The sequence below is a fragment of the Megalops cyprinoides genome, chromosome 17 (assembly GCF_013368585.1).
Source record: "Megalops cyprinoides isolate fMegCyp1 chromosome 17, fMegCyp1.pri, whole genome shotgun sequence".
NCBI lineage: Eukaryota > Metazoa > Chordata > Actinopteri > Elopiformes > Megalopidae > Megalops > Megalops cyprinoides.
The window spans coordinates 4,504,579-4,531,401 of record NC_050599.1 but is presented as its reverse complement, the minus strand read 5'-3'; the positions used below and the strand labels follow the sequence as shown (position 1 = coordinate 4,531,401).

Here is a 26,823-nt window from a genome sequence, read left to right as displayed (position 1 = left end):
CACACACACACACACTTGCAGACACATAATATCCTAATGCGGTTTAAAACATGCACGCGCCTTTTCTGTATATGAAAATACGAATTATCTTCCCTACTAATTTAATCTCACGTACAAGTTGCAAGACCCTCCCAAACACAGAAATCCACAAATTCCGACAATGCAAAATCCCAGGAAATTTCCGTCGGCATTGTAGGTACAAAAGCTGCATTCAGCTATCTACGGCACCGAATATGTCGTAAGCAGTCAGCAAGTTTCTAGTTTCGCTTATCTGCTCTTTCTCTTCTCTTTCCATCCAGAATCATATCCCTTTTCTTGCCTTCACCGTTTTCGTGCAGCCCACCGGCCTCCTACTTCCCATCCCTCAGTAACACACAATCGCTCGCACCAATACAGCACGCACACAAAAAGCCGCTTTCTTCTCCCTCTCTCACGTTTCCCCCCATTCTATAACCCCCTTTAAATTCTCCTCGTTTCTTTGTTAGCCTTCGCCTTCAGCAGTTGTCGCGCCCTGTCGCGGCGAGGAGAGCTGCTTTGTGCATGTCACTCCTCTACTTACTCGCGATCCAGCCTTAGCTTCACTTCTGCCAGTGAAGTCACCATGGAAACCACAGGATTCCCAGCGACAAGAACGGAGAAAACGAATTTACTCCTAATACACAATGAAAGAAAATCCTTCAATACGAAGCTATGTGTTTTCAGTAAAAACATTCCAGAATGACCCGGTGTTTAAAATTCTACATTATATCAGAGGAATTAGGCCATACGGGAACACTCAAACCTTCTGGTGCAAATTTCCTTCGAGCTTTTGAAATGAAAGTTTTTATACGGTATTCCATTTTATATACCCTTGATTTGGGCTTGTCGCCCCTCCCTCTCTCATTCCCTTTGGTAGAAATAACGGGTCACTAAATATTATTCGTTCAGTCTATTTATTACGTAGTATACATAGCCTACGATTTACTTCCAAAGCAAAATTGACAACGTGCATCTCTGCAGCGTCATTTTGCCTAATTGATAACTTGCAGTTCTTGATAGCATCAATACCCCGCCTCTCGAGATACTGGAAATTCTTATGATTAAGACTAAAAAAATCTTTAAATGCACTTGCTCACCCCGCAGGGGGTGGGTGGGGAGTGGAGGGGGGGGGTCTTGTGCCTTCAGAAAGCGTGATACAAACATGATGGCTCATTATTTTCACAAAATGGTGGCCCAAAATGTATGGGTGTTGTGTCAGAAGCACGCCGCGTTTCAATTCTTAATCCCCATTCCCCCCCATTGTAACTGGCGTTACACGATATAGGTTAAATGAGTGAAAATTGAAGGTCTTAAACAGAAAGAACAGCAATACGCTGATGGGAAAGTAACGATACTGGGCATTTCCCCCTAGCGATTAAAATAATTTGGGGTGGGTTGAAGAAAAAAAAAAAAAAAAGAATTTTGAATCCGTACGCCACAGCAGAAGTTTATATTCTGCCAGCAATATCAAAGAGCTTGCACTGGTGTAAGCTTTTATAGAGTATCCAAAGAGAAAAAAAAATCCATGAGCCGTTGATTGCCAATTGAACATTTAAAACTACAACTAGTACCAGAACGAAGGGAAGATTGGCTGCAGCGTCTTGCAATACACCATCCGTTGGTTTCTGATTGAACCAGCCCTTCGGATCACAAAAATCCAATCGCTTCCCATCATAGATATCCAATCCCAATTAATTTGTTACAAGCGAACGTATCACCCACAGCAATTAAAATAGGATAAACAACAAGTCATTAATAAGTGCACAATCACAAAATGCGTGTGGAGAAAGAAAAAAACTTTTCAGGAGGATAATTAAGCCAGATTTTATCATATCGGCGTCATTAAGGGCATTGATCAAATCTGTTGCCTTTAACTGGTCGTCTAATTGAGGAAAAAATGTTGCCGGGACGAGCTGATTTTTTCAGGTTTGTAACAATCTGCTCAGCCTCATTGTTCACTCGCTTTCTAAGCCTCGCCCACTTTCTGTGTGAGTTTTTTGATTGGCTGGATCAGGGTGCGGATGCCGTCATCGCTCGGAATGCCCATTCATGTGTGTACTTGGGCGTTGGACTCCGCATCTTATTAGCAACAAGGGAGATTTCTCCATTTTCCACCCTGTCTACAGCGACACAGCCACAAATCTGGGATTTTTTATTACTTCTCTTAACTTGGCAGGCTTTTTTGCGATTTACCCATTTTGTTCACTGCGACTGGACTTCGATTACTTCTAGTGTAAACTTTTCAAAGGGGGGGCAATTGTACTGATCTGGCGTATAAGAAAGAGGTTTGTGGTCTTTGTTCGTTTTTTGGATAGGCTGAGTTTCTTTGTTGGACAGAAAGCATGGGAGCGCAATTCTCCAAGACCGCTGCAAAAGGCGAAACCGCGGCTGAAAAGCCAGGAGAGGCGGCTGCTTCACCGTCTAAGACAAACGGCCAGGTAAAAACTGTTTAAGAATATGTGGTTTTGCTAATTGTTTGCACTTCGATGTTTTGCGCTATGGTGCGCTCGCGGTGCGTTATTGTCGGGGACCTCATCCAAGCGCACGCCAGAGGCTCGATACGACTCTGTGGATTATTCTTATATTGCCTGATTAAAACCGGGAAGACACAATCTGTTTTCATAGTTTGTGCTGATGTTAATTTGGTGTAATTATTGGTCCCGTAAAAATGATATGGATTAAGTTAGTTTTGGAATTTGGAAAGTCGCGCCTTTAATTGGGTACACGAAGTCAATCGTTTGGACAATTTGTGATCAACACGGCGTGTTAGCAGTGAGAGGGTCTGGCGCCTCCAGCCTGCTTTGTTCTAAGACGTGGATGGATGTTGAGCCACGGTTGAAGCATTCGGCTTCAGTTGGGGGTATTATCTATCACGGAGCATGTGTAATTTATTATAGCCAACTGAATATTCCAATGTTAACATTCTCTCATGCATTTTTTCAACCACTAAGTGGACGCTGTGTTTTTTGGGGGGCAGCTTGCAGGATAGCGTGGTTGGGAATCGCTTTGCGCGGCAGCAACAATGGTTTGCTACTATCTGGCTCACCACGCCTTTTGTTAGAGGCTAGAGTGGAGATGCTTACTATCACGGCGACTGGCAGTCACTCGCACGTATCAATTTCTGTTTTCACCTGTGCCGTTAAGACCAAGTAACTTAAATACAGGAAACACGATTTCTGGTCATTTAAACCTTTATTTGAACAAACGAGGGTCGCAACTTGGGTCCTCCACTGAACGCTGCTCTGCGTGATCGGGTGTATTAATGAGCATCTGCTGTTTTAATGAGCATCTGGTCTGATTTGGCGCTACAATTCACCAGTAGCCGTGGTAGGTGTCTATCGCCCCCTAGTGGTGAATTCGAAAGCTGCTCATCCTCGTTCCGTTTTGCAGATGCCTGGAAAGGGATTTCCAGATCCAGGGAAAGAAATCTTACCTGATTATCATTATAAACATATGTGAGCGTTAAACACGGTTATGTCCTAAACGTTAAACTAAAAACGCACTACATTGTGCGTGGAAAGGGTTATCGATGCTGTAAAACCGACAGTTGGCGTGTGAAGCCATTTCGCCTTGTGATTATGTGGAGTCTGCTGCCCCTTGCGTCGCGTGGCGGTAGTAGTAGTACACGTAGCATGTTTAATTCATAACCTGCTATTCTTGCCGTTATAATAAAAGCTTTTCTTTTTTCTGCAGGAAAACGGGCATGTGAAAGTGAACGGAGACGCCTCTCCCGCTGCAGCGGAGGCCGGGAAGGAGGAGGTGCAGGCCAACGGCAGCGCCACCGCGGAGGAGAGTCCGAAGGAGGAGGCGGAGAAGGCAGAGGCGGCCCCCGCAGAGAAAGAGGCGGCAGAGGGAGACAAGGAGAACGCGGAGGCGGCATCTCCTGCCGCTGCCGACGGAGAGGGCTCGGCGAAGGCAGAGGAGGGCGCCACGCCCTCCACCAGCACCGAGACCCCCAAAAAGAAGAAGAAGCGCTTCTCTTTCAAGAAGTCCTTCAAGCTGAGCGGGTTCTCCTTCAAGAAGACCAAAAAGGAGACGGGAGAGGGTGGGGAGGCCGAGGAAGCCGCCGCCGCCACCTCCACGGAGGAAGCTAAGACCGAGGCCGCCGAGGCACCCGAGGCAGCTGAGGCCAAACCGGCTGAGGAGGAGGCCGCACCCGCTGCTGCCGAGGAGACGAAGGAGGAGGCGGCCGCCTCGCCGGAGGCCAAGCCTGAGGAGCCCGCAGCCGAGGAGGCAAAGGCCGCCCCCGCCCCGGCAGCCGAGGAGCCCAAGGAGAAGGTGGAGGAGAAGCCGGCCGAGCCCGCCCCTGAAGCCAAGCAGGAGGAGGCCCCGAAAGCGGAGGAGCCCGCACCCGCACCTGCCACGCAGGAGCCTGCCTCCAGTCCGGAGGCCCCGGCTGCTGAAGCCGCTGAGTAAACCCCCCCCCCAGACGCCCAGAGCAACGGAAAGAAAAAAGAAGAAAAAGGAGAAAAAAAAGATAATCAAAGAACTTTTTTCCCTGTTTGTATGTGGGAGCGGTGCCAGGGTCCTGGCTTTTGGAGAACTTGTCCTACAACCAGGGATATTTTAAAGCTTTTCTCTCTCTCTTTTTTTTTTTTTTTATTTTTTCCCCTACCCCCTCCACAAAACCCATCTCGGTCCATTGTTACTACCATTCCAAGGGGCAGAGAGGTGGGTGGCTTAGATAAGTAATATGGAAAAAAAATACATCCACACTCTGCCGTATACTTTTTTTTGCATCAGTATTAAATGTTTTTTTTTGTCGCATATTTTGCATTTTTTATACAAAATGTAAACTTGTCAAAATGTATGGACATGCCCATGGTATGAAGGAGGAGGGTGGTCAAAAGTTGAGATGTAAATGAAGGGATGAGGGGGCGGGAGGGAGTGGGAAAGGGGCGGGAAACGGCACCTTTGTTGCCTGGGAGACATGCCACAGATTATGATGTAAAGGGTAGTCTTAAAAAATGAAATTACAAATGTCTTTTTGTGTACCATAAGTGTACCATGCGGTTTACAACACTAAGTCATTTTTACTCTGAGAAGACAACAAAAAGATGAGAAATTCCCAGAACTAGGTTTAGGAGGTCATTTTTAAAACCATAGAAGCTTTTCACTTCTCTCATTAGCTGTACCAGTCAGTGATTCAGTAGAAATACAAGTTGTATAGGCTTTCCTGTTTATTGCTGGTTTTATGACCTTAATAAAGTGTAAGTATGTATAGGCGGGGTGTTTTTAACTGTGATTATTGTACAAATGAAATCTTGATCTCAAGAAGCACATGAAGTCTGCAGCTCTTTTCCACCCTGCTCATTTTGTAAGATAACAAAATACAAAGTCATCCTGGAAGACCTTTTAAGCAATTTTTGAACTCAAAACCAAGCTGTGATAAGTGGAATGGTTACTGTTTATATACTGTGGTATGTTTTGATGACAGCAGACAATGCTTTTCATTCAGTGGTCTTTGACAAATTAAGGAATCTTTATCAGATGCAATGTTTGTGTAGCATCTTGTCTCTTTCTTTTCTTTTGTAAATACTGGAGAAGCTTTGACCAATTTGACTTAGAGATGGAATGTAACTTTGCTTACAAAAATTGCTATTAAACTCCTCTGCTGAAGGTGTTCTAATTTTCTGTGAGCACACTAAAAGCAAAAATAAATGTGAATAAAATTTATGATAGTTTTGTCTTTTTGTCCTGGCCCAGGGAAGGGCAGGTCTGCATAGTGGGAGTGAAAGGTGGGATGGAATAGCTTACTGGCTATGTAAGGAGGGCAGGCAAGCAACTGTTTACTGGGTTCTCTAGCCAAAAAAATAGGACTAGATTGGAAATGAACCACGAGTTTGCCTCGTTGAATGCATCTTCATGTGGCATCTTTGTGTTTTAATGAACCTAATTTGCCACATTTTAATTAGAAAACGGGTCTTTAAAATGTCAGCCTCTGTGAGAGCACGTTTATTCCCTAAATAGTTCTACTTGGAACACATCCCCTAGCTAACACGTGACTATCCCGTGCATACTAAGCTTCGCAATCACAAATAGTTGCAGGCATCTTTTCATAGATGGGAGGACTCAAGCCAAATGGGATTCAGTTGTCCATATATATGTAACTTGCATCCGTCACTGAAGTGTTTCCTGTTCAAAACGTGGCTCTCCAAAGTTTGCAATGACTCAGTTAAGATCTACAAATTCTCAGTCACATTGCTGTTTTCTACTATTGTGGTTGCTGCAAAATTTCCATCTTTTCTACAGTGCAGTTAAAGATAAATCCAACAGTTTTTATTGGAGAGGTCCTTTGAAAGCCATTGTGCAGTATGCCCTCTCTGCACCGAATGTTGTATGTGATCTAGTAATGGGTTTGTCATCGATAGTTACAGAGCTGGTGTTATGCAGGAAACGGCCCTAACAAGTCATGACCAAGAGGGAAGCCACATCAAACTCCCGAATGCTTCAATAGATGTTTGTCAAACCAAACTTGTTGGAAATTACAGTAAAGATTATTTGTATCTACAATTTACATTTATGATCAATCCCTGTGGATGAGAATGCCTTGCAAAGCCATTAATCATCTGAAATGATGAAAAATAAATCTACAAAACTGTAAACTTTGCATCTCATGAATTACCTCACGCTTATAGATATGACACAGCATTCCATCAATAAGTGGGTACAGTTCCCAGCCATTAGTAATCAAACGTTCCTCCTGAATGGCGAGAAAGCTTTTGTACTGTCCTGTAAGATCAAGTTTTTTTTTCTTTCTTATTTTGCAAAGCCAGCTGAAGCAGTGGTTGAAGAGGAGACAGGGTGAGCACACTGTCACTTCATGGGGGGTCATGTCATAGTATAAACCACTGATCCAAAATGGCAACTCGGTCACAACAGGGTCTATGAAAACACAGGCCAGGCAGTTCACAGAAACCACACCTTCAGCCTTGGGACCTACTCCTACTGAGCCACCTATTGAAACAAATTATTGAGATGGAGAGTATGGCCATTGCTAGATTATCATGGGTTCAAAGCCCATCCAGAACTGCCGCTGTAACTCACAGTACAAGCTGGGGACAACATAGATATCACCAAAGTATTGTGGACACTTTGACATGCTTTGGGGGCCATTTCATAATTTGGGAGAAATAACATGAGTAACCCCTTCAGGTTGATGACAATTATGTTTTGCAAAAACTTGTGTAACTATGTACAAGAAGGGAGTTTTTTATGGTGATGTCCGTAAGAGTATAATACAGTCACTAACAGCAACATTGTTTAGTGAACATTCACGTCCCCTGTAATCTCTACAGAGGTTGCACTGTAGAACCACAGGTCCAGATAGCGAGATGTTGAGTAGTAGTTAGAACAGTATAATTGCTTTTATAAAAACCAAGTTTTAGAAATGGGCTACAACATGCATAACATGTAAGTCATTCTAGGTAAGTAATATTTCAGTATAGCAGCATTTTGATAAATGTTGAATAATGGTTTGACTGTATCCATAAACACGTACCAATTAAACTTTGAGTAAAGGCATTGCAACAAGAAACTCTTATTATAGATACCCGTACATCCATTTTCACAACTTAAACAAAAATCTTAGCTTTTCATTTCAAGAAAATCAATGTGTTTTACTCACTTCCTGCAACAGTGTCCTCCTCTTTTCCTGGATCATCAACCAGAGGGATTTTGTTTGGGAAAACTTGGTCGGCCGCTTGGTTCTTCTTAAGTGCTTCCTCTAATCGGGACTGTTAGCGCTTAGCTATGACTTTCCCGCCTATTATGTAATCAATTTTTTGGATACTCTTTGTGGTTATAAAAAGCAGACGACAGAGCGAGCGTGTTGTGTCAATTAACTACCTAGGTATGCACCACCTTTTAGAGATACACACATCTCTTCAAAGTCACAATGGGTCAACATTTAGAAATGACGACGTCAATATCAACAGTTTCTTTCACTGTACCCTCAAAACGCAAAAGCCTTCCGGAAACGTGACATCAGATGACAGCTTTCCGCTAAAAAAAAATGCAAAGAAATATTATAATATAATAAAATATAAATAAAAAATATATAAAAATATTATAATATAATAAAATATTAGGTGCCCACAGCAGAGCGGTAGAGAAAACTCTATACAGCTCTGTACAGAAGGCAGCGTAGCCTTTCGGTCCCTCAGCAAACAAACCTTGGAGCAGTGCGGCACCTAGCGGACGAAGCTAGCATTACTGTGACAGGATTATTTCATGCGAAAAACCGTTGCGTTTTGAAACTGTGTGAGTGTCCGCGTGAGGCTCAGATTTCGAAATCAGTTGAATTAATTTTTTTCAACGGATTATTTTGTCACCGCGGTGATATTCTAAAGTGTGGATGTGAGACTATCTAGAAGTTTAAATTCTGCCGCACAAAATGCCAATAAACCAATAAAATGGCAGTAGAATACTGTATAGGATACCGAGAAAAATCATTAATACATTTGTCGAGCGATCTGTTTAGTTTTAGCGTCATTGCAGTATTCAGTAGTTTACTGCTGTAAACCTGTACATGTACAGATCATGTACAGGTTTGCATCTGAATGCCAAACCATCCATACCTGTTTTCCCTCAAAACCGCAGATTTTAGGCTTCACTGTCACCACCTTCATAAGCAAAGTCCAACCACTTACAGCTGATGTCATTTTCCAATTAAGGCTGCACGGGTGAAAGTTTTAGAGGGAACAGTGGTGGTCATTAACCCTGACGGGAGCTGTAAACCATGGCAGAACATGGCAAAACAAATCAACAGGACACCATTAATCCCCAGCCTCATAGGTTCAGTCCAAAATTCCTTGAGCACTGGGTTAGTATTCCAAGCAAAGTATTTAGTCATACGTTATAGGGATCATTATAGGAAGTCACTTTCTAACTAGGCACACCTGAGACATAAAAGCATATTGCTTTATAACTTTACATGAATTGTACGCATGAACAAGAACAACATGAGACTGAGAAAACTCAGCAACTGTTCTGACCTGTACTGCTTATGATGAAGTAAATGCCATAAACTGTCTCTTGCTCATGTATTGTAACTATGCACAACTAACATCACACAAATATATGAGATTAAGCCAGTAATGTAATTTAGTGAATACAATCCTGTAATGGGTACCTAGCACACTACAAAATACACCTATTATACAATATATATTTTATTATACAATACACAATACACTACGTAATACATTACAGAATAGCCACTTATTTGGAGTATTTATTTCAATGAAATGTTGCCTAAGTGGGTTTTGATCGCATCCATTTTTAAAATTTTTTTTTTTAATTAAATCCGTAGAATAGATGCCCTTATCTCAAGTGACTTCCAAGTCGTTTAATATTTGAATAGGTTGTCCATTTATACTGCCAGCTACTTTCACTGAAGTGACTGTAGTGTTCAGGAGGGTAAAATAACCTGTAGCCACACCTGAGACTCAAACCTAGAGCATTAAAATTAGTTGTCTGATCAGCAAACTGTGCTTGAGCAAAGCTCACCTCAAGAGGAATAAAAAATTCTCTTTTAACAGAGCTGAGAGACACCCTCAGATATCCATCTAATTTCAAATTTCAATTAGATACAGAGGTGTGTCACATCTGGCTCATCAACAGAGAGAGGACTCCTTGGATGAGGGCATACTGTCCTATGTGGGTGGTTGATTTTGCAGAGTACTCCAATCCCAGGTCAGCATGAGGTGTCACTACTTTTCACTATCTTGCAAACACAGTTCACTGAGATGAGACTATTTATCACTGTTGGGACTACATCCTCTTCTGGCTAAGGTGTTCCAATTGCTAAAGTCTAAATCACTGAAATTAAACCGCATAATTGTCTGCTCATGAAGTTACCAGGTTCACAATGCAGGGGGCAGAACTCTTAAGATGAGGTAGAGAGATTATGTCATCTTCATTTTATGTATTATAAATAGTATGTCTCCTAAATCATTGGGTGGTTTGATTAGAACCAATCTCACAGCAAACTCACAAACACTGGCTTAACTTCTAATTTGCTATAATATGGATGCATAGTTATAGGGTAATTTTGCATTATATACCTAATTTGGCATTTAAGATGCTAATGTATGGTATAATCCAAAACACGTGCATAAATATATGCATGCAGCACCCTCTTGAGGCTGGAAATATGTAAAAACACTATATACAAAACAATCTTCCTGAGATAATTGTTTAGGTTACTATTTTAAACATGCACTGTGTTTCTGTAATAAGGTCACTGAAATATACAAGCAATTAATCTTTTCATTTTCAGTATTCATAGTTTGTATATAACATAATCTGTGTATGTTTTTCTTCTAAAATCCAGAAATAACATCACATCTTCATTTATAAAAAACAATTTTAATATGTGAATGCAAAATATCAAAGTTTAAACAAACATGAAGTCATTGCTGGGTTTCATAGTCTAAAGGAACATACATAATCTTTTTCTAAAATAAACATTTAATTATAAATGGATAGAAAATGTAAAAAAAAAAACAAAAATCCCTTGCAATACAAATGCTTTCGTACTGGGTATCAAAAGGAAATACTGCAAACACTCCCTGTGGATTTAATTGAAAAACTGACACCATTACAAAACATCTTTGAGGGAAACTAATTCTGCAACAAACTGACGGCACAAAAACCTTAAATCTACAACACACAGATTCAAAATAAATATATTTTAAGGTGTGGCTTCCGACACACAAGTCCAGTCTCTTGAAAAATGCCTCCCTCTGTGGGCTGCCTATGACCAACAGTTCTCCCCCTTGTGGTGACATCAGGCACTGCTGGTCTGCTCCGACTTCACACTGCAAAGAAGAGAGGAGAGGCGAGGTGAGAGACAGGAACCACACACTGACGGGGCACATTTGGGAACATGCACTTTTAGCGCTAACCTTGTACTTGTGTTTTTCCCCCCACATTGCATATTTATAATGGCTGAGTCCACAAGAAGAAAACATTTCCGATTCCCTTGTTTAATTATTGATTACTAAGTTAATATTTAAAGTGTCTCTGCTTGTTCCCCCAAAAGAGGGTGGATTTTACACCTCTGATCTGTGAGGAATATGTAAAGGAGCATTCTGCAGAAGCATAAAAACTACAGAAGAAATACGACCTGACATTCCACCTGTGTGGGAGGAATTCTTGAGGGGGCGATCCTGGCCTGTCCTTACAGTTCATCATGTAGGTGCTTTTGGACAGGTCCATCAACACCTCCATGATGAACAACGTTTTATAACAGTCCACTTGGGCCAGTCTCCTTAGTCACACCTTTAAAAGGGAAGTCTAACAACCCATAAGTACTGCTGCCATAACCTACATGAGAATTACGACCCAACTTTTAACTGCTCAAAAACTGAGAGCCAAAAAGTTTTGAACTACTTTACAACACAGAAATACTTGAAAAGGAAGTCACCCGGCCAACTACAATTTTGCATTTTCTTAGCCCATCACAGCCGTGAAGAGGATGACACGATCTGATTAGAGAGCGAGGCCACCACTTCACCCAAAATCATCCAGATCCAATTGAAACTGCCTGTAACATTTGTGAGATCATTTAAGGAAACCACTGGACTGCAAAAATTCTCTGCCTGGTGCTACATGCCCAGATCTTTCAGTCGATGACTTCAGAAATACGGATGATATTAATTTGATTTCATCACAGACACCCTGTGGCCAAGCCACAATAAATAATGCAGAGAGAAAGTGAGTGTTTTCATTTTTACTTTTTTACTGGAATTTTATTTTTGACAGTGTATACATCAGTCAGTAGTTGACGAATAAGCTGGGAAAAACCTGTGTCCTATGCCAACAGTATCAGTGCAAAATCTGAAGTTGACATAGCAAAGACCTCAAAACCATCTGTTTGACAGCTCAGAAAACTCTGAGCGGGGCCTTTTGCTTTCGAAGAGCTTTCACTGTCCTTTGAGGTGTTTGAGTTCTTGGTTGCCATGGAGATTGAGGGGGGGGGGGGGGGGGTCCTGCCAGAAATGTGAACAATGGGGGGCAAACAACACCGAGACACACAGTCACACAAACCAAATCATTAGTTTCCCTATTAGATACATACTGACAAGCAAAGTCCCAAAACAGATTATTTACAATGAAAGCCCCCTTTACAGTCATTTGCTATTTGGCAGCATGCCTCCGGTGGAAACGGCTCCTTTTGGAATCGTCACACTGTGTGCAGCAGACTGGCCTCACCACCTTCATGCCCTGAGCTTTGCACAGACACACACCCTGGTCACAGCTGGGCAGAGACATGTAGCCCACTGTCTTCTGTGGAGCAGCTGTGTCTTGCTCCCCCAGGTCAGCCAGCGTTTACAGTAAATCCTCCCAGAAGGCCCTGTGTGTCTGTGGCTGTTCCTGTTCGGTCCTGGGCATGCTGGTGCTGGATAGAGGCACTCACAATGGCAGTGTCCCACAGAGGGTAAAGCAGAGCTTTGTAACATTTTTTCATCTTGTGAAAGACGTTGATCAACCTCTCAAGGCTTCTGCAAGGTCTACTCCTCCCATACATCTGATGTATTCATTCACACACTCTGGGACAAGAAGGCTCTTCCTGTTGCAGTGTCCCCGGTTGTGGACCACTCTCCTGCTGACACTGTCTCCACCACAGGCCTGGTGGGTAGCGGAGCGCATCGTTCTCTCCTGTGTGTTCATCCCTTCCGGATCCAGCAGAGGGCGCCCCTCTCTGGCGTGCCCTTTACTCTAGTCTGCAGGAAGCCCTGTCTCTTTCGCCAGACTCTGCCACTTGTGCCAATGTCTGTCTTGAGGAGGACTTTGCAATGGGAAGGGCTTGTGTGGAAACTGTCAACAAAAATCTACCCTGACACAAGCAAAGGGAAGTCTATAAGCTGCATGAAATTCCATGAGTGTGAATACAAGCCCTTGTCAGCCAACGCAAACACACTGCATCCTTCATGTTACACATTTAGCCAATTTGTGCTCTTTTAGGGCAATCCTGGCCTTTGACGCCACCATTCTCTCAGCAAATGACAGGCCTGCCTGGGTGAAAATGGGCCTCCCAGGCAGCCAGGGTGTCAGTGTGGAGACGTCTGATCTTGAGCCGTCAGTCACTCTGCTCCCCCCTTCCTCCTGTGGTTCTTCTCACCTTTTTGAGGGCTGCAGAGGCGAAGGTTCCTGGAAATGGCCTGGACGTGACAGAGCCAGGGTACGGCAGTAGCAGTAGTAGTGGCTGTGCTCCAACTGTCAGAAATAGTTTTCAGGCCAGTAGTTTTCTGTCCAGCAGCAGGGAGATGTATGAGTAGCGCTCATTTTCGCTGAGTGGAGTCAATGGGCACTTCACTGCAGCCCCCAGCTGAGCATGCTCATTAGTGCTGGCCACAATCCTGCAGAATAAGGTGGTGAAGCGGGACTGCACAGCACCCAGCTCAGCTCCTGGGATGCCCTGTGTCCTTCGTCCTCCTCTGAAGCATTCAGCCTCCTCTCCTCCTCCTCCTCCTCCTCTTCCGCTGCAGCAGTGGTACATGCTTCTGGGGCACTGGCCCTTCTTTTGGGAACTTTCCTGGGTGCAGCTGGCCTCTGTTAGAGGTCAACAGCCTGCCTTTAGTTAGGCACAAGCACCATTTCCTCTTTATCACCTCGTGATTAAGACAGGTAATTTAAAGCAGCAAAGCCTTGCGCATTAACTATGTGGCTCTAAACTTTCTTTAAAACATATGTGCTAAGCTTTCAACTGGATCTACCTCTGATTATATAAGTAACACATCTAATTTATTTATATATAATCATATAAGTATAATTTGCCCCGGTAGGGGAGACAACTCCCTTCTACCCCAAGAAGGCAAGTCTGTGCATTGATCTTATTCTCAGCTGCTGAACCCTGATAGTTTAAGCACTCCTTTCTCTTTCAGGGTTGTCCACTTCAGCAAATGGATTTGCCTGCTGATGCCGCAGGGCGCAGCTGTGTTACAGGTCCGGATGTTGCGAGGGGCCTCAGTGTTAGAGGTGTGGATGTTGCAGGGAAAGGGCGAGTTTCTCTGTCAGAATGCCTGAAGGGGCAGGGCAGGTAGGAGGCCTCCCTGTCAGCTGCAGAATCTGAACCCACACTGCAAAAGAATAAGTCAATATCATAAAATATCTAAAAAAAAAAATGTTTGTATGTCTAGACGTGTCTAGGAAACATTTATAAAGACAAAGCAGATGGGCCACAAAACACATAGTAACAGAGAGTCTGGAGAAATTATCCGTGACACCCAGTTCACAGCAAACTCACAGAGGACTATACATATACATAGAGGATGATACATATCAAAAAAATAATAAAAAATAATAAAATAATAAATAAATAATAAAAAACCACATTTGGATTTACTTACCAATTCAAAACAGCATGGATTCCTCTAGAGAGCAGCCACTGTGTTCTCTTTCACTGACAGCAGATACTCCACTTTCACTTCCTTTAAAACCTCCTCTGGAGATTTTATACGCTGCGGTTTCTTTATCCGAAATACAGCAATGAAAACAATGAAAAACAGTGCAGACGGTTCATCTTCGAGACTCTGTGTGGTCCTGTGTGCAGCAACTCAGAATGTGAACCCTCTGTGCTCGGTGAGTGTTGATCTGTTTCATCTCTGCGTCACACGGCTGTGTGTCTGACTGGCAAAAACTAACCGAAGGATTCAAAACTGCTCAAATGCACCCAGTATTCAATGCATCAACAGCACCTCAAATATTTCAGATATTCAGTGTTCTCTGTTACAGACTTGTGTAACGGTCCCAAGTGTGACATTCTTCTTTGAGGACTTCAGACCAGCGAATACCAACAAAGTAATACATTAGCAGCTCATGCTACAGTTCAATGAGGTACATTCTTTGATGACTATTCTGAGGCAGGGACAGCATGTTTCTGTTCTTGTGGATGTAGTTACCTAAACCAATGACCAAAACAAACTACTTTGCAAAAATCAGGTAATTTGACCTCGATTTCACATTTTATTCTGTTGCTGGCAGCTGGGGGGAAAAGGCACTCCTTTGCTTTGTGTTTAAGGGCATTTCTGCTTCTGCAATAACTGGCTGTTATGATCTGATGTGAACTGGCGAAACCTTTGCCGACGGCCTCTATCCTGAGGGCAGGGCCTCGTACTGCAGTGTGAATCACTTTGGCTAATTACTGAATTAATGGCTAGTGACAACAGGAAGCCGGCTTGCTGGAGCCCCGGTCTGGACCTCACCTTTTAGAGTCTGTCTTTTCCGAGCTGCTTTCCTTCGATTTCTCTTCCTCTTTTACCTCTGCTGGGGGAGAAATGATATTCTCATCTATCATACATATATTCACATATTCATATATTTACATGTCATATCACAATTCAATTCAATTCATTTTTATTTGTATAGCGCTTTTTACAACACAAGTTGTCACAAAGCAGCTCACAGAGACCAACAGCCTGCCAGTAATTAGGCACAGGGACCGTTTCCTCTACGTTATCTCATGATTAAGAGAGGTAATTTAAAGCAAAAAAGAAAGTCTTACACACCATTACCAACATTTATTTACCATGTCCGTGTTAACTGGGTCTGCTCCCACTGGGTCTAGTTTTAATTATATAAGCAATTATATATAATATATATAATTATGCAAGTACAATTTGCCTCAAGAGCAAATAACCCCCTACCCCAAAAGGTCAAGTTTTAACATTTGTTCTTATTCTTAGTTGCTAAACCATTTTGTTGATGCAGGATAGTGTAAGTGTTCCTTTCCTGTCTGTTTCCACAGATTGATTTGACTGCACTGGTTCAGGGTGATGCAATTCCTCTCTGTCCCAACAGAGAAAACACCCCCTCCCCCCCCTACCCCAATGAGTAAAGCTTGAACTTTCTTCTTATTCTTAGTTGCTAAACCATATCCTCGATGTAGGATAGTTAAAAGAGCTCCACTCACTTTCAGTGTTGGTCACTTCCACAGACAGTTTTGACTGTGCTGATTCAGAGTAATGCGATTACTCTGTGCTGTAAGAACACATCATACCCACTACCACAGTGCTCACCAGCTTTCTTCTCCTCTGTGTCTTTCTTGTCCTCCTCCACCCGGGCCCGCTTTGAACTCTTCTTGTGATTGGCCACATTCCTCCTCCCGCCCTCCCCCTCGTCCTCGGAGTCGGAGAACTCCTCGTCACAGGCTATTCTCTTGTCCGATGCACGGACTGAGAGGAGAGAGAGGAGGGATGGTCAGTCTCCATACAAGCTTACCCCGGAGTTTTTAAACTTATGCACAGGGTTCCGAACTGCTTATGCTTTTTTCTAAGAGGAGAAACCTCCTGAAATGTACAGTGCCAGTCAAAGGTTTGGAAACAACTATTTACATTTCAGAATAATAGTAAAGACACCAAAACTATGAAATAACACAAATGCAATTGTGCAATCACCAAAAAAGTGCTAAACAAATCAAAACCACTTTCTTTCAAAAATTTTTTTTTTTTGGAAAGAAATTCATACGTAGGCATCGAATCAATGATCCACGATTTATATTTGTCTAAGACAAAAAATTCAAGCATTAAAGTATAAATCTTTAGATCAAAACATCTTTGAATGCATGTTTCCCATTATCTTAAGCAGGTGTGTCCAAAGTTTTGACCGGTGCTGTAAATGCACAAAGAGCCCTGCGTTCTCCTGCACGCTATTTTCACACATATGCCACTGGAGCGGCATGGGGAGAGGGAGCCGTACTGGACAGGCGTTTGTCGGGGTCCTCCGTGTCCTCGTCCATGGTGTCATCCGGGATGCTGTCCTCGGGAATGGCCTGCATTTGGACCCCCGGGGCGTGAGGGAGCATGCGCAGGTTCTCAAACAGACGCTGTCTGGGGGGCAAACATGCAACAGGGGTTAAACCATGGAACACGCACACTCGCACGCATACACACACATATACACACACAACAAGGTCAAACCTTGGAATACACGCTCACACACAAATGCACACATGCATAAATACAAATGCGCACAAAAATATACAAGCCCACACACACACACGTACACAAACAGGAGTTAACTTCTTTGAACCCACATTATTCCCTTGACATGGTATTGATTTAAGGAAGTGAAATTTAATATGTTCAGTAATTAAACTTCTTTCTGCTGACAAACAATTTTTAGGGGGCAAAGCATGTCTAGCCAAGCTCTCTTACTCACACACACACACATACACACACACACACACACACACACACACACACACACACACACAAAACACTGCTACTAAAACAATTAATATACAATCATGAACACCACAGTGGCCAGCAATGTAGCGTAATGGTAAGGAGTAGGGCTTGTAACCAAAAGGTTGCCAATTCCATTACCAGGTCAGCCACTGCTTTTATACCTCTGGGCAAGCTATTTACATAGCCTTAGTAAATATCCATCTGTATAAATGAATAAAACTGTTATCCCATGTATTTGCCAGGCTAATGTAATGTAATGAAAACAGCTCTTACTTGATCTTATCCATGTACTCCTGTGTATTCTGGTTGGTCATGTTGGACGGGCTGATGTGCAACTTGAAGTCAGGTCCGAAGTACTCAAAGTAATCATTGTAGGGCAGCTCTGTAACGTGTAACAAAGTCAGTCCACATGGTGAGGCTTAGTGTTAGTTACTGGTCCTCAATGCTCAGTGCCATTTCTCAGTGATAATTCCCTCCCAGACATTTAGCTCAGCTCCCTGCAGGGAAGAGGGAATCACAGAGCTGACAGCAGCGCTCTGTAACCCCTCCTCTTCCTCACTTGCAGTCTCCAGTCTCAGGGACACAATCCTCACAGTAATCTACAGAAACGCACATTTCTATTATTGGTTCCTCAGGGTATAAAAGCTGTAAAGACAATACCAAGCCGCGGGGTGTGCGACTGAGGCTTCTTTCCTTATTGTAATTCAATGTTTAATTTTATATTAACACTGCCATGGATTGGATTTTGTTGATGTTTAAAGATGTGTGGTAATATTAACACTCAGGATGTATGAATGATTAATATTCTATGAATGAATGTGTAAATGAATATGAGTAACTGTGTGTAAATGCATTTAAAGAGATGGTGCAAATGATGAACAGAATCACTAAACACTGAACTCATGGACTACTCTTCTGAATGGGTGTGGGTACTCTCCTTTAAGCTCAGCCAGACTATGACAAGACACCATCTTTTCTGTCTAGCAGCTGCTGAACTCATCCCGTTGAGTCAGTAAAGTGTAGCATCAGCTGAACAGTGTCTTCCCGTGTGTGTGATGCGATTTGCTCGAACCCGGGCCCCGGGGCCTCGGCAGCAAGCCTCTCGTACCGTCGGGGATGTCGGTGTCCAGGGCGACGGCGGTCTCGTAGGTCCAGCATCGCGCCACATTGCGGATGGTGTAGCCCCCTCCCCCCAGCATCAGCAGCGGCAGGTTGAAGGACTTCATGTACTCCACACACTTGGCATGGCCTGGTGGCACACAGCACGGACAGGCTCAGGCAGGACCCAAACGAAGGCAACGCTTTTCATTTTATTTCACCAATTCAAGGAGACATTTTTTGGCAATCTTTCACTTGGCATCTCAGTACGCTGTGATGTGCCAGTTGACCACAGTGGCTGAAATACTACAAACGAATACACGTCCTGCCAAATGGTACTGCTGCCAAATGGTACTGCTGCCGAATGGTGCCCCCCCCCCCCAATGGGTACGGTAAAGGTCAAAAGACAGGGTTTTCATGAGGATGCGTGAATATGTTTCCAGCCACAGAGAAGCGGAGCGTCAACAGATGGCATAAAGACAGCGCTGCAGACGCCTCCCCTTACCTCGGATGGTGAGGTTGAAGCAGCCCAGGCGATCTCCCGACAGCGAGTCCGCCCCACACTGCAGGACCACAGCACTGGGCTGGTACATCTCCATCACCTTAGACATCACCTGCGAACAGACAAAGACCACTATATCACAACCAAACACAACCGCAAGGAGCCTCAGAGTACTTCCAATCCATGAGAAAATATCTGTATGTACATGCCTCTCTATACATGCATTCATCCCTCTGTCAAATATACATATATATGTAATTCTGTAATTCTACATTCCAGTCTTTTCACTTCTGTTTCATAAACATCTTATATTTCCCATCATCCTCTCAGTAAGCTTGCACTTTTTGGCGCGCGCACACACACACACACACACACACACACACACACACACACACACACACACACGCATGCACTTACTGGCTTGAATATCTGCTCGTAGGACTCGTCGTCGATGCCGTCTCTCAGGGGGAAGTTGACAGCGTAGTACTTGCCTTTGCCTGCACCGATGTCCTGAGGGGAAACAGTGACAATAAGAGGCTTACTGAAGCAGACGCCGCTGCTCCAGCTCCACAGACTCACCCACACCACTACACACCCATTCACCGCTCCTTCAGTGAAATACCAGCCTGCTGCTCCTCAGCAAAAACAACACAGCTCTAATGTTAATGAAACAAAACTTTATGTAGTCATATTTCCTGTATTTATTGTTACAAAACATAATTTTGCTGTTAGTATTACTGCACTAAAGTGTTCTAGGAAAAGCATTACTGAACTGAATGCACAGCATCCTGGGAAAGAATAGACCACTGCAAGTGTTCCAGGAAGTATCTTTCAATCAAAATATCTGCAATTTGGCTAAACTAGAAAGCTATCTGAAAATACTTTTTCCTGTACCATTTGCTTCCTGACACAAGTGAAACATACAGCCTATATGCAAGTCTGTATCAGATGCAACAGGCAGGCATTTAAGGCTGAGACTAATTCTGAAATTATTCACATTTCATTTGCAAAAGAAACAGCAGAAATGCATAACATTATTGTAACACAAAATGGAACACATTATTGCTATGCATTAAGGAGAATGCTTATGGAAATCTACTGAAACACAAACTGTGGTTTAGCCATCTGAAAACTACATCCTTGCAGTATTTACATATATGAGTAAATAAATGAGTCACAGTACCTAGAGTGAAATAGTAGATTACAGTAATCTCTCATACATACCCCTCAAATCAACTGCAGGGTTTATACACCAGTGCACAACATGGGAATTTAAATGAGACTCAAAAGCAAACAAGCTGTACTTTCCATTTCTCAAAAAGCCATTTGCTTTACTTCCAGACACGGACATGACAAGGGAAGAGACAGCTTGTGATTAATGTCCAGGACGGAGCTTGGTGACAGACAGCACAGAGTCAGCAGGTATGCTGCAGTTTCTGTGTCTGCCACCGGTGAGAAGTGTGAAAGAGAACTGCAAAATGAACAGATGCATCAAGCTGTGTGTGTTTCTTCCTGAAGGACCAGGCCGTTTAAATTAAAGGTTCCTGTAGCTTGTTACTGTTCAGGCATTGTGCCATAAGATCTTGAAGAACCCATAACCAGAGACCTATGATTACTATGTAATTACTAAAGATATTATTCACTTTGAGACAATATAACCTACAAAATACAAAGAAATATTGTGCTGAGCAGAAAGTAAGTGACCCATAATGCAAAATACTCCTGAGAACTGTGAATTTCTTCATACAAATGCATGTTTCTGGGACAGGTGACAATCTATCTTTGTTTCAAAAATATTTCAATAATGTGGTATTTTCTGAAAACAGACAAACAGTATAAACAAATAACAACACTTCCTTCCAGCCCAGCTCGGTGATATTGAATATTAGCTCCTAAAATGACTACTCCCTGCACTGGCTGAGCTCCAATGGTAGTAATGGTAATGTAAAACCAACCCAAATCATGGCCATGTAGAGGTGCAGTGGAAACAGGGTATTAATGTTCCAATTCTGATACAGATGAGCTCATGTGGCATCTTTCACACCCAAAGCCCCTGAGACCAGAACTATCTGTCCCCTGCATGTACCATTATTGTACTCATGACAGTCAGCAGCCCTAAAAAGAGTCTCTCTTACTCTGAGGTCCCCTGTCCCAGGGAAGTACTCTCCATACTTGTGGAAGGACACGGTCATGACGCGGTCAGTGGTGTAGAAGGCCTCCTCTACACCGTCGCCATGGTGAATATCGATGTCGATGTACAGCACTCTCTGGTGGTATCTGAGAGTGAATAGTAAACACAAAATGGTAAGTAAGGTAAAAATCCAGGAAGTTCTGAACGTTTTGTCCAACGTTGACAAAGTAAGTTTATACAACACAAGCAGAGTTTGTTGGTCTCAATTGTTTGGAGTAACAGAGATGGATTAGCGAGAAATCCTGAGATGTCACAAAAAGCACAGCAACTGAACTCCGTCCACATAAACTTCCTGTGTACAATGAAGCTCTTTCAGCCGTCCTGTGTATAAGCATGACTCATCCGCCCCTTTGTAAGAGCCTTCCTTACTTGAGCAGCTCGAGGATGGCGAGCACGATGTCGTTGACGTAACAGAACCCCGAGGCCTCAGACTTCTTGGCGTGGTGGAGGCCGCCCGCCCAGTTCACAGCAATGTCAGTCTGCTGCCTGTTGAGCTTCACTGATCCGGCTACGCAACCCACAGGAAAAAAAAAGAAATCTGTCAGAACCAAACCTTCCAAAATAACATCAACATAAACACAAGCACTTTACTGATAAAGGTGACTTGATGAGCACTAAAAATGTATTAATTTCTGTGAAGACCACAGAAGCATAGGTGCACATTTACTACAGAAATGTTTAGAGGGAAAGAAAGCTGTGTCTGAGACCATTCTTATCCACTATTAAATCCAGAATATAGGAGCACATAGCATACATTTACTTTGACCTTGCAATTAACTGGATAGTTAGCAAAAACGCTACTTTATTAGCTAACCTTTTAGAACATATTCTATTTCACATACAATCACACTTCATAGCCCACCTACCATTCAGCTATTACCTAGCCTCTTAACTATCTTCAAAATAGTACATCAAAAACACATCACATTAATCACCTATTTTCGACATATTTCTGAAAAGCGGTCTAATATACTTTGAGCACACATTTTAGCTATGCTTGTGGTTTCCAAAATGAACATGAAATATCAAGCAAGCAATCCACTTAACTAACAATGTAACATAGCTGTATGTTTGCTGATATACTTATTGTTGATTACTATGTAATTTTATATAGATGAGACGGTAATGCTTTTGACCCCAGATCATCAAGAGTAAAAGAATGCCATTCAGCTACACTTTTGTGAGAAGCAGTATATTATAAAATAGTCATAAAATAAAATAGTCATCCAATTCTGTTTGAACATCTGTCTCACCCTCCCAAAGCACACACAGGTCTCTCTGCACTAGTTAAATGCACACTGTAGCAATTTTTTACCTCTGAAATCAGCTGTAGGGATGTTTACAGTAACCATGTCAATGAAAGTATCCTAACCCCGCTCAATAATACTGTATACACACTCATCCAAAGGTCCTCTGGGACAAAGCACAAAGGAAGCATTTAAAAGCTGACTTTCATGTTCAAATGAGTGCATGATGTGTAATTCCTGTCATAATTTAATACTAGGATAATAATGATATACATTTCTTAAATAACTTCACACTCACCAGCAGAGCCTCCTGTTGACAACTGACAGAACTCAAACAAACCATCAAACACCGGGCAGTCCTCCCCAACGTTGACTATGAAAAACACATTCAGAATTAATTAGAAACCCCCAAGGCAAACACACCGTGAACTGTAATTACTGATAATATTTATCCAGATGCATTACGTTGTACATCCTAATAAAACAGTGTGCATGTGGTCCTGACCACTGCATCTGAATGAATCTGAGATGGTGAGCTTCTCTGGAACACACTAATGTGTGCATGGCAAACCTGTGAGGATCACGAGCCTGTCAGGGTAATCCACAGGGCAGAGAGATTTCATGCAGGTGAGCAGCATCTATTAATGATCTATTTACATTTACATTTATTCATTTGGCAGACGCTTTTATCCAAAGCGACTTACATAGGTTACAGGTCTTTACAATGTTATCCATTTATACAGCTGGATATTTACTGAGGCAGCTGTGGGTTAAGTACCTTGCCCAAGGGTACAGCAGCAGTGCCCCAGCAGGGATTGAACTGGCAACCTTTCAGTTAAGAGTCCTGCTCCTTAACCACTATGCTACACTGCCGCCCCTATTTCAGTCTATATTTCAGTCTATGTTTTAAATCTGCAAAGGCCACGCATGCAAACACATGCACATAGGAATAAAACTAACCAGGATGTGGTGCAGGGTGGCACCTGCAGTATATTCGCGTAACCCCCTTTAGGTGGGTAATGACTGGTTTTATAAAACCGTGCTGGTTAGCGCTTAGGTCCTCCCCCCCGCCCACACCTCCGCCGGCTTCACTCACATCTCTGCATTTGCTTGCTGAACTCAGACATGTTGTCTGGGCGTATGGATCGCAGGAATTTGATGTAATCATCGCTGTGGTACTTCGTCATCTCCTCTGCGGTGGCTTTGTGTGGTCGCTTAGGACAGAAACAATTTTTTTTTTACTCTAAATATGACATATATTTACCGGATATCTTTGTAAACCTTTTAAAAGCTGCCTTCAAAACAAAGGCATGTCTACATTCACATACTCTAACTGCTTTATAATGCACACCTGAAGACACAGAACAGCATATCAAACGGGCTCCAAACTGCACACATTTTCCTCCATTTTACAGAAAGATAAAGAACTGAAACAGACAGTTTGGTGTCAGTAGGGGTTACCACAACAAGAGATGGAGTAAAATCCACGGAATAGTACTTCCTGATGACTACGTTACCCACTTACATATATTTCCATTTTCCTGTAAAGCCCATAGTTTAAGAGCAGGTTATGAGTCATGCGGATTCTGTGAGGCTTCATGGGGTGTCCTTGCCCATAGTAGTAGTTGCCGATGTCCCCTGAAAAACACAAATGTGGTATTAATTCACACAAAATACAATATAAAGTGGATTTTGTTCATTTGAGCTGGTTTATATTTTTTTCAATTTGTTTTTATATTATAGACAGATCAACCAGGTAAATGTCACCTCGCATAATATCGCAATGGTACACTTGCCACTTACCATGCTGAATGGACACAATGCGAAACATAATAATTGCTACCCTATAACAGCCAATTACATTTTTTCTGCCCATGTACACAGCAACTGTACAGCTTCAAAAATTAACTGATAAACAGGCACTGCTTATTGAGCGTGTCCTAACTGCTAATAAATGCCTGCATGCACACTCAAACAGGCATATATCTTTACATAAGTCTTCTGATGGCTCCTACTTCAGGCAGTAGGCCTATTTACTTTTGATTTAGACCCTTGCCAAGACACGTCACACAGGACTGGTTGCCCGAACTACCACCAGATAGAGCCAAGCATTGCATTGCATTACATTACATTACATTATTGCCATTTACCAGACACTCCTATTCAGAGACTTGCATAGGTCACAATTTACATGTTATCCATTTATACAGATGGATATTTACTAAGGCAATTGTGGGTGCCTTGCCTAAGGTTGCAACGGCAGCGGAGAATCGAACCAGCAACCTCTTGGTTATAAGCCCCGCTCCTTACCACTACACCACACTGCTGCCATATTGTAAATTTGCTTGGAAAACATGCCGAACACAGCATGAAATTTGCCATAAATTCATTCATTCATTCATTCATTCATTCATTCATTCATGCTGCACTGGCTGGACTTCCTAGTTTCTGTTACTCCTGATTATAGACCGTCCATCCACTCCACAGTGGCAGTCAGCAGTGACACTCTACAGTGCTGCTTCTTTCATTCTGGAATCACTGAAACATTCTGCGGTGACGTCACCTCACCTTCACATTTCACAACCACAAATTCAGCCTTTACGGCGAATTATTCTTCGCACACAGCAACGACCTTTCTCCATAATGCATATGCGTGTGTTGGATACGCATGCTGACTTCATGCCAATGAACAAAAAGGTATGGTAGGTCAACCAAACATGATTATTGTATGGTTAATCCAACATCTGCTCTCGTGAACATTATTAGTGTCCTTACTAAAGTTATTAAAAAAAAGAGAGAGAAGAGTGATAAGAGTAATTAACCAAATTGTTTGCTACGCTTTAATATGAAGCCACAACCGTGCCCCTAGGGGGCCACAAATCATCGTGATAAAGACTTTGACTCCTTTCTTCTGTGTTTCTGGTTTTCTCCTTGGCAAGTGTTACAGGTGTTACAGGTGTATATGACATTTACCTTTGTAGCAGCTGCAATACTCATTGGGAACAGAGACGCTTTAGTCTGTGCGAGGTAGTGTAGCCAGTCATAAACTGGCAATACGTTGATGCCAGAATTTTTTTAAACAAATGTGTATGCGCTGTCTAATAGAGAACACATCATTTGTATGGGTGAAACTGCTGTTCTAATAAGCGGTATCAGGACTTTATAGTTAATGTTAATAAAACTTTGAATGGCAGACCATTTACCTACAAGATTAAGTACAGCCAGAAATGTAGATCCAGATGTGAGACCAAATGGTAAAAAATAACGTTTTCTATTTTAATTAATTTGCTTCAAATTTTCATGGCACGACATGACTAGCTGCCTAGTTAGCTACGTGGGGTTGCATAATTATTCAGATTGATCAATATTAGCATGGATACCGTAAAAAAGAGAACCGTGTTTTTCCAATCCGTCTTCATTCGAAGACACTTCAGTAGCTGATGTAATGGCAATGGTAATGAGCAGCATGTAACATCCCGTGGCTAAATAAAGGGGACCGCTTTTGATACAGAACAGCCTATTCCAGTGCCGTAATGAAACGCGATCATGCGCACTGTGCGCAGTTCCGTTTCAAGTCCATAATAATGGGCCTCGGCGGCAACGAGCAGCTGCCCATTACTAACCCAGTTTTTCCACCATATCAGTTAACTAGCTAATCAGCCTCGAATAGCCGTCTGGGAGCGATGGACATCTATAGTCGTTCACGCAAATTCATTTCAAGGTGTAAACCTTGAGATGCGAAACGAAATGTTTCAGGGTCCGTTGACTGTGCGGTAACGAGTTCGGTAGCTAACGTTAGCTAAATACAAGTGCAAAGAGTGTCCGAATGTGCCGTCCTGCTTGTAGCGGTACATTACCTGAAATCTATGTGCAATCACCAGTTACCATCCCGTGCACTTTTACAGGGGAACAACCGAGCACAACATAGTTGTTTATATAGCGCAAATTTAGTGAGGAGTTTTGTGCACGGTTATATTTCCAACCATTCACCGGATAGCGCTTCTTTCATTCTCTCCTCACTTGAGACAGCTAGCTGGAGTTGGCTAACACAACCTAATCTCCACTCATCGTCAATACAGCATATTGCAAAATTAAATTTTACGTCTTTGTGTTTACCCAGTGAAATATGCGGCTTCTTACCGTCATAATAGTAGCAGACCTTCTTCTTCGTTCCGCCTTGGAGAGTGTATGCCATGACTGCTTTAGGTGGGTAGTAATTTGCCTGGGAAGCTGACCGGCTGAATGAAACGATGGGACGGAGCAGTCGGAAGGAAGAGCAGACGGTGGGCACGGAACGGGAGGCGTGACCACAGAGAAGAGAGGGAAGGATCGGCTGCGTCAATTTGCATTTTTCGCTCACTTGCCCTAAGCACTTCCCCTCAAAATGGCGCAGAGTCACGTGATATAGGGTGCCCCATTCTGCAGGAGTTACTTTCACTTCTCCCCAATTGCTCCCTTTGGGTGAGTGTACACGCTAGTACACTTAACGCTTGGCGTGACATCCTCCTTCGGTTGGAGTGAGTCCCATGCGTGCTCCTGAATAACACCTTTCCCCTTCCTCCTCAGGTTATG

General features: G+C 42.8%; 2 protein-coding genes across 3 annotated transcripts; one reads left to right on the top strand and one right to left on the bottom strand.

Moving 5' to 3' along the window:
• The first annotated feature begins 2,082 nt into the window (after positions 1-2,082).
• marcksa (myristoylated alanine-rich protein kinase C substrate a) lies at positions 2,083-5,694 on the top strand. The gene is made up of 2 exons (XM_036549733.1): positions 2,083-2,456; positions 3,712-5,694. Exons 1-2 carry the CDS (start codon positions 2,361-2,363, stop codon positions 4,432-4,434), a joined length of 819 nt encoding a protein of 272 aa, XP_036405626.1. The 5' UTR covers positions 2,083-2,360; the 3' UTR covers positions 4,435-5,694.
• Positions 5,695-10,444: 4,750 nt separating this feature from the next.
• On the bottom strand, positions 10,445-26,615 carry LOC118792504 (histone deacetylase 2). 2 transcript variants are annotated; one of them, XM_036550372.1, is made up of 14 exons: positions 26,392-26,615; positions 23,777-23,889; positions 23,348-23,465; positions 22,550-22,624; positions 21,374-21,512; positions 20,949-21,090; positions 19,231-19,323; positions 18,817-18,925; positions 18,322-18,462; positions 17,487-17,595; positions 16,723-16,853; positions 16,044-16,199; positions 15,231-15,291; positions 10,445-10,841 (listed from the first exon to the last, which is right to left on the bottom strand). In XM_036550372.1, the coding sequence occupies exons 1-14, from the start codon at positions 26,444-26,446 to the stop codon at positions 10,811-10,813; spliced, it is 1,473 nt and encodes a 490-aa protein (XP_036406265.1). In that variant the 5' UTR covers positions 26,447-26,615; the 3' UTR covers positions 10,445-10,810. The 2 variants fall into 2 exon arrangements, with proteins under 2 accessions (XP_036406265.1, XP_036406266.1); XM_036550373.1 differs by having other exon boundaries at positions 15,231-15,288.
• Positions 26,616-26,823: the final 208 nt, after the last annotated feature.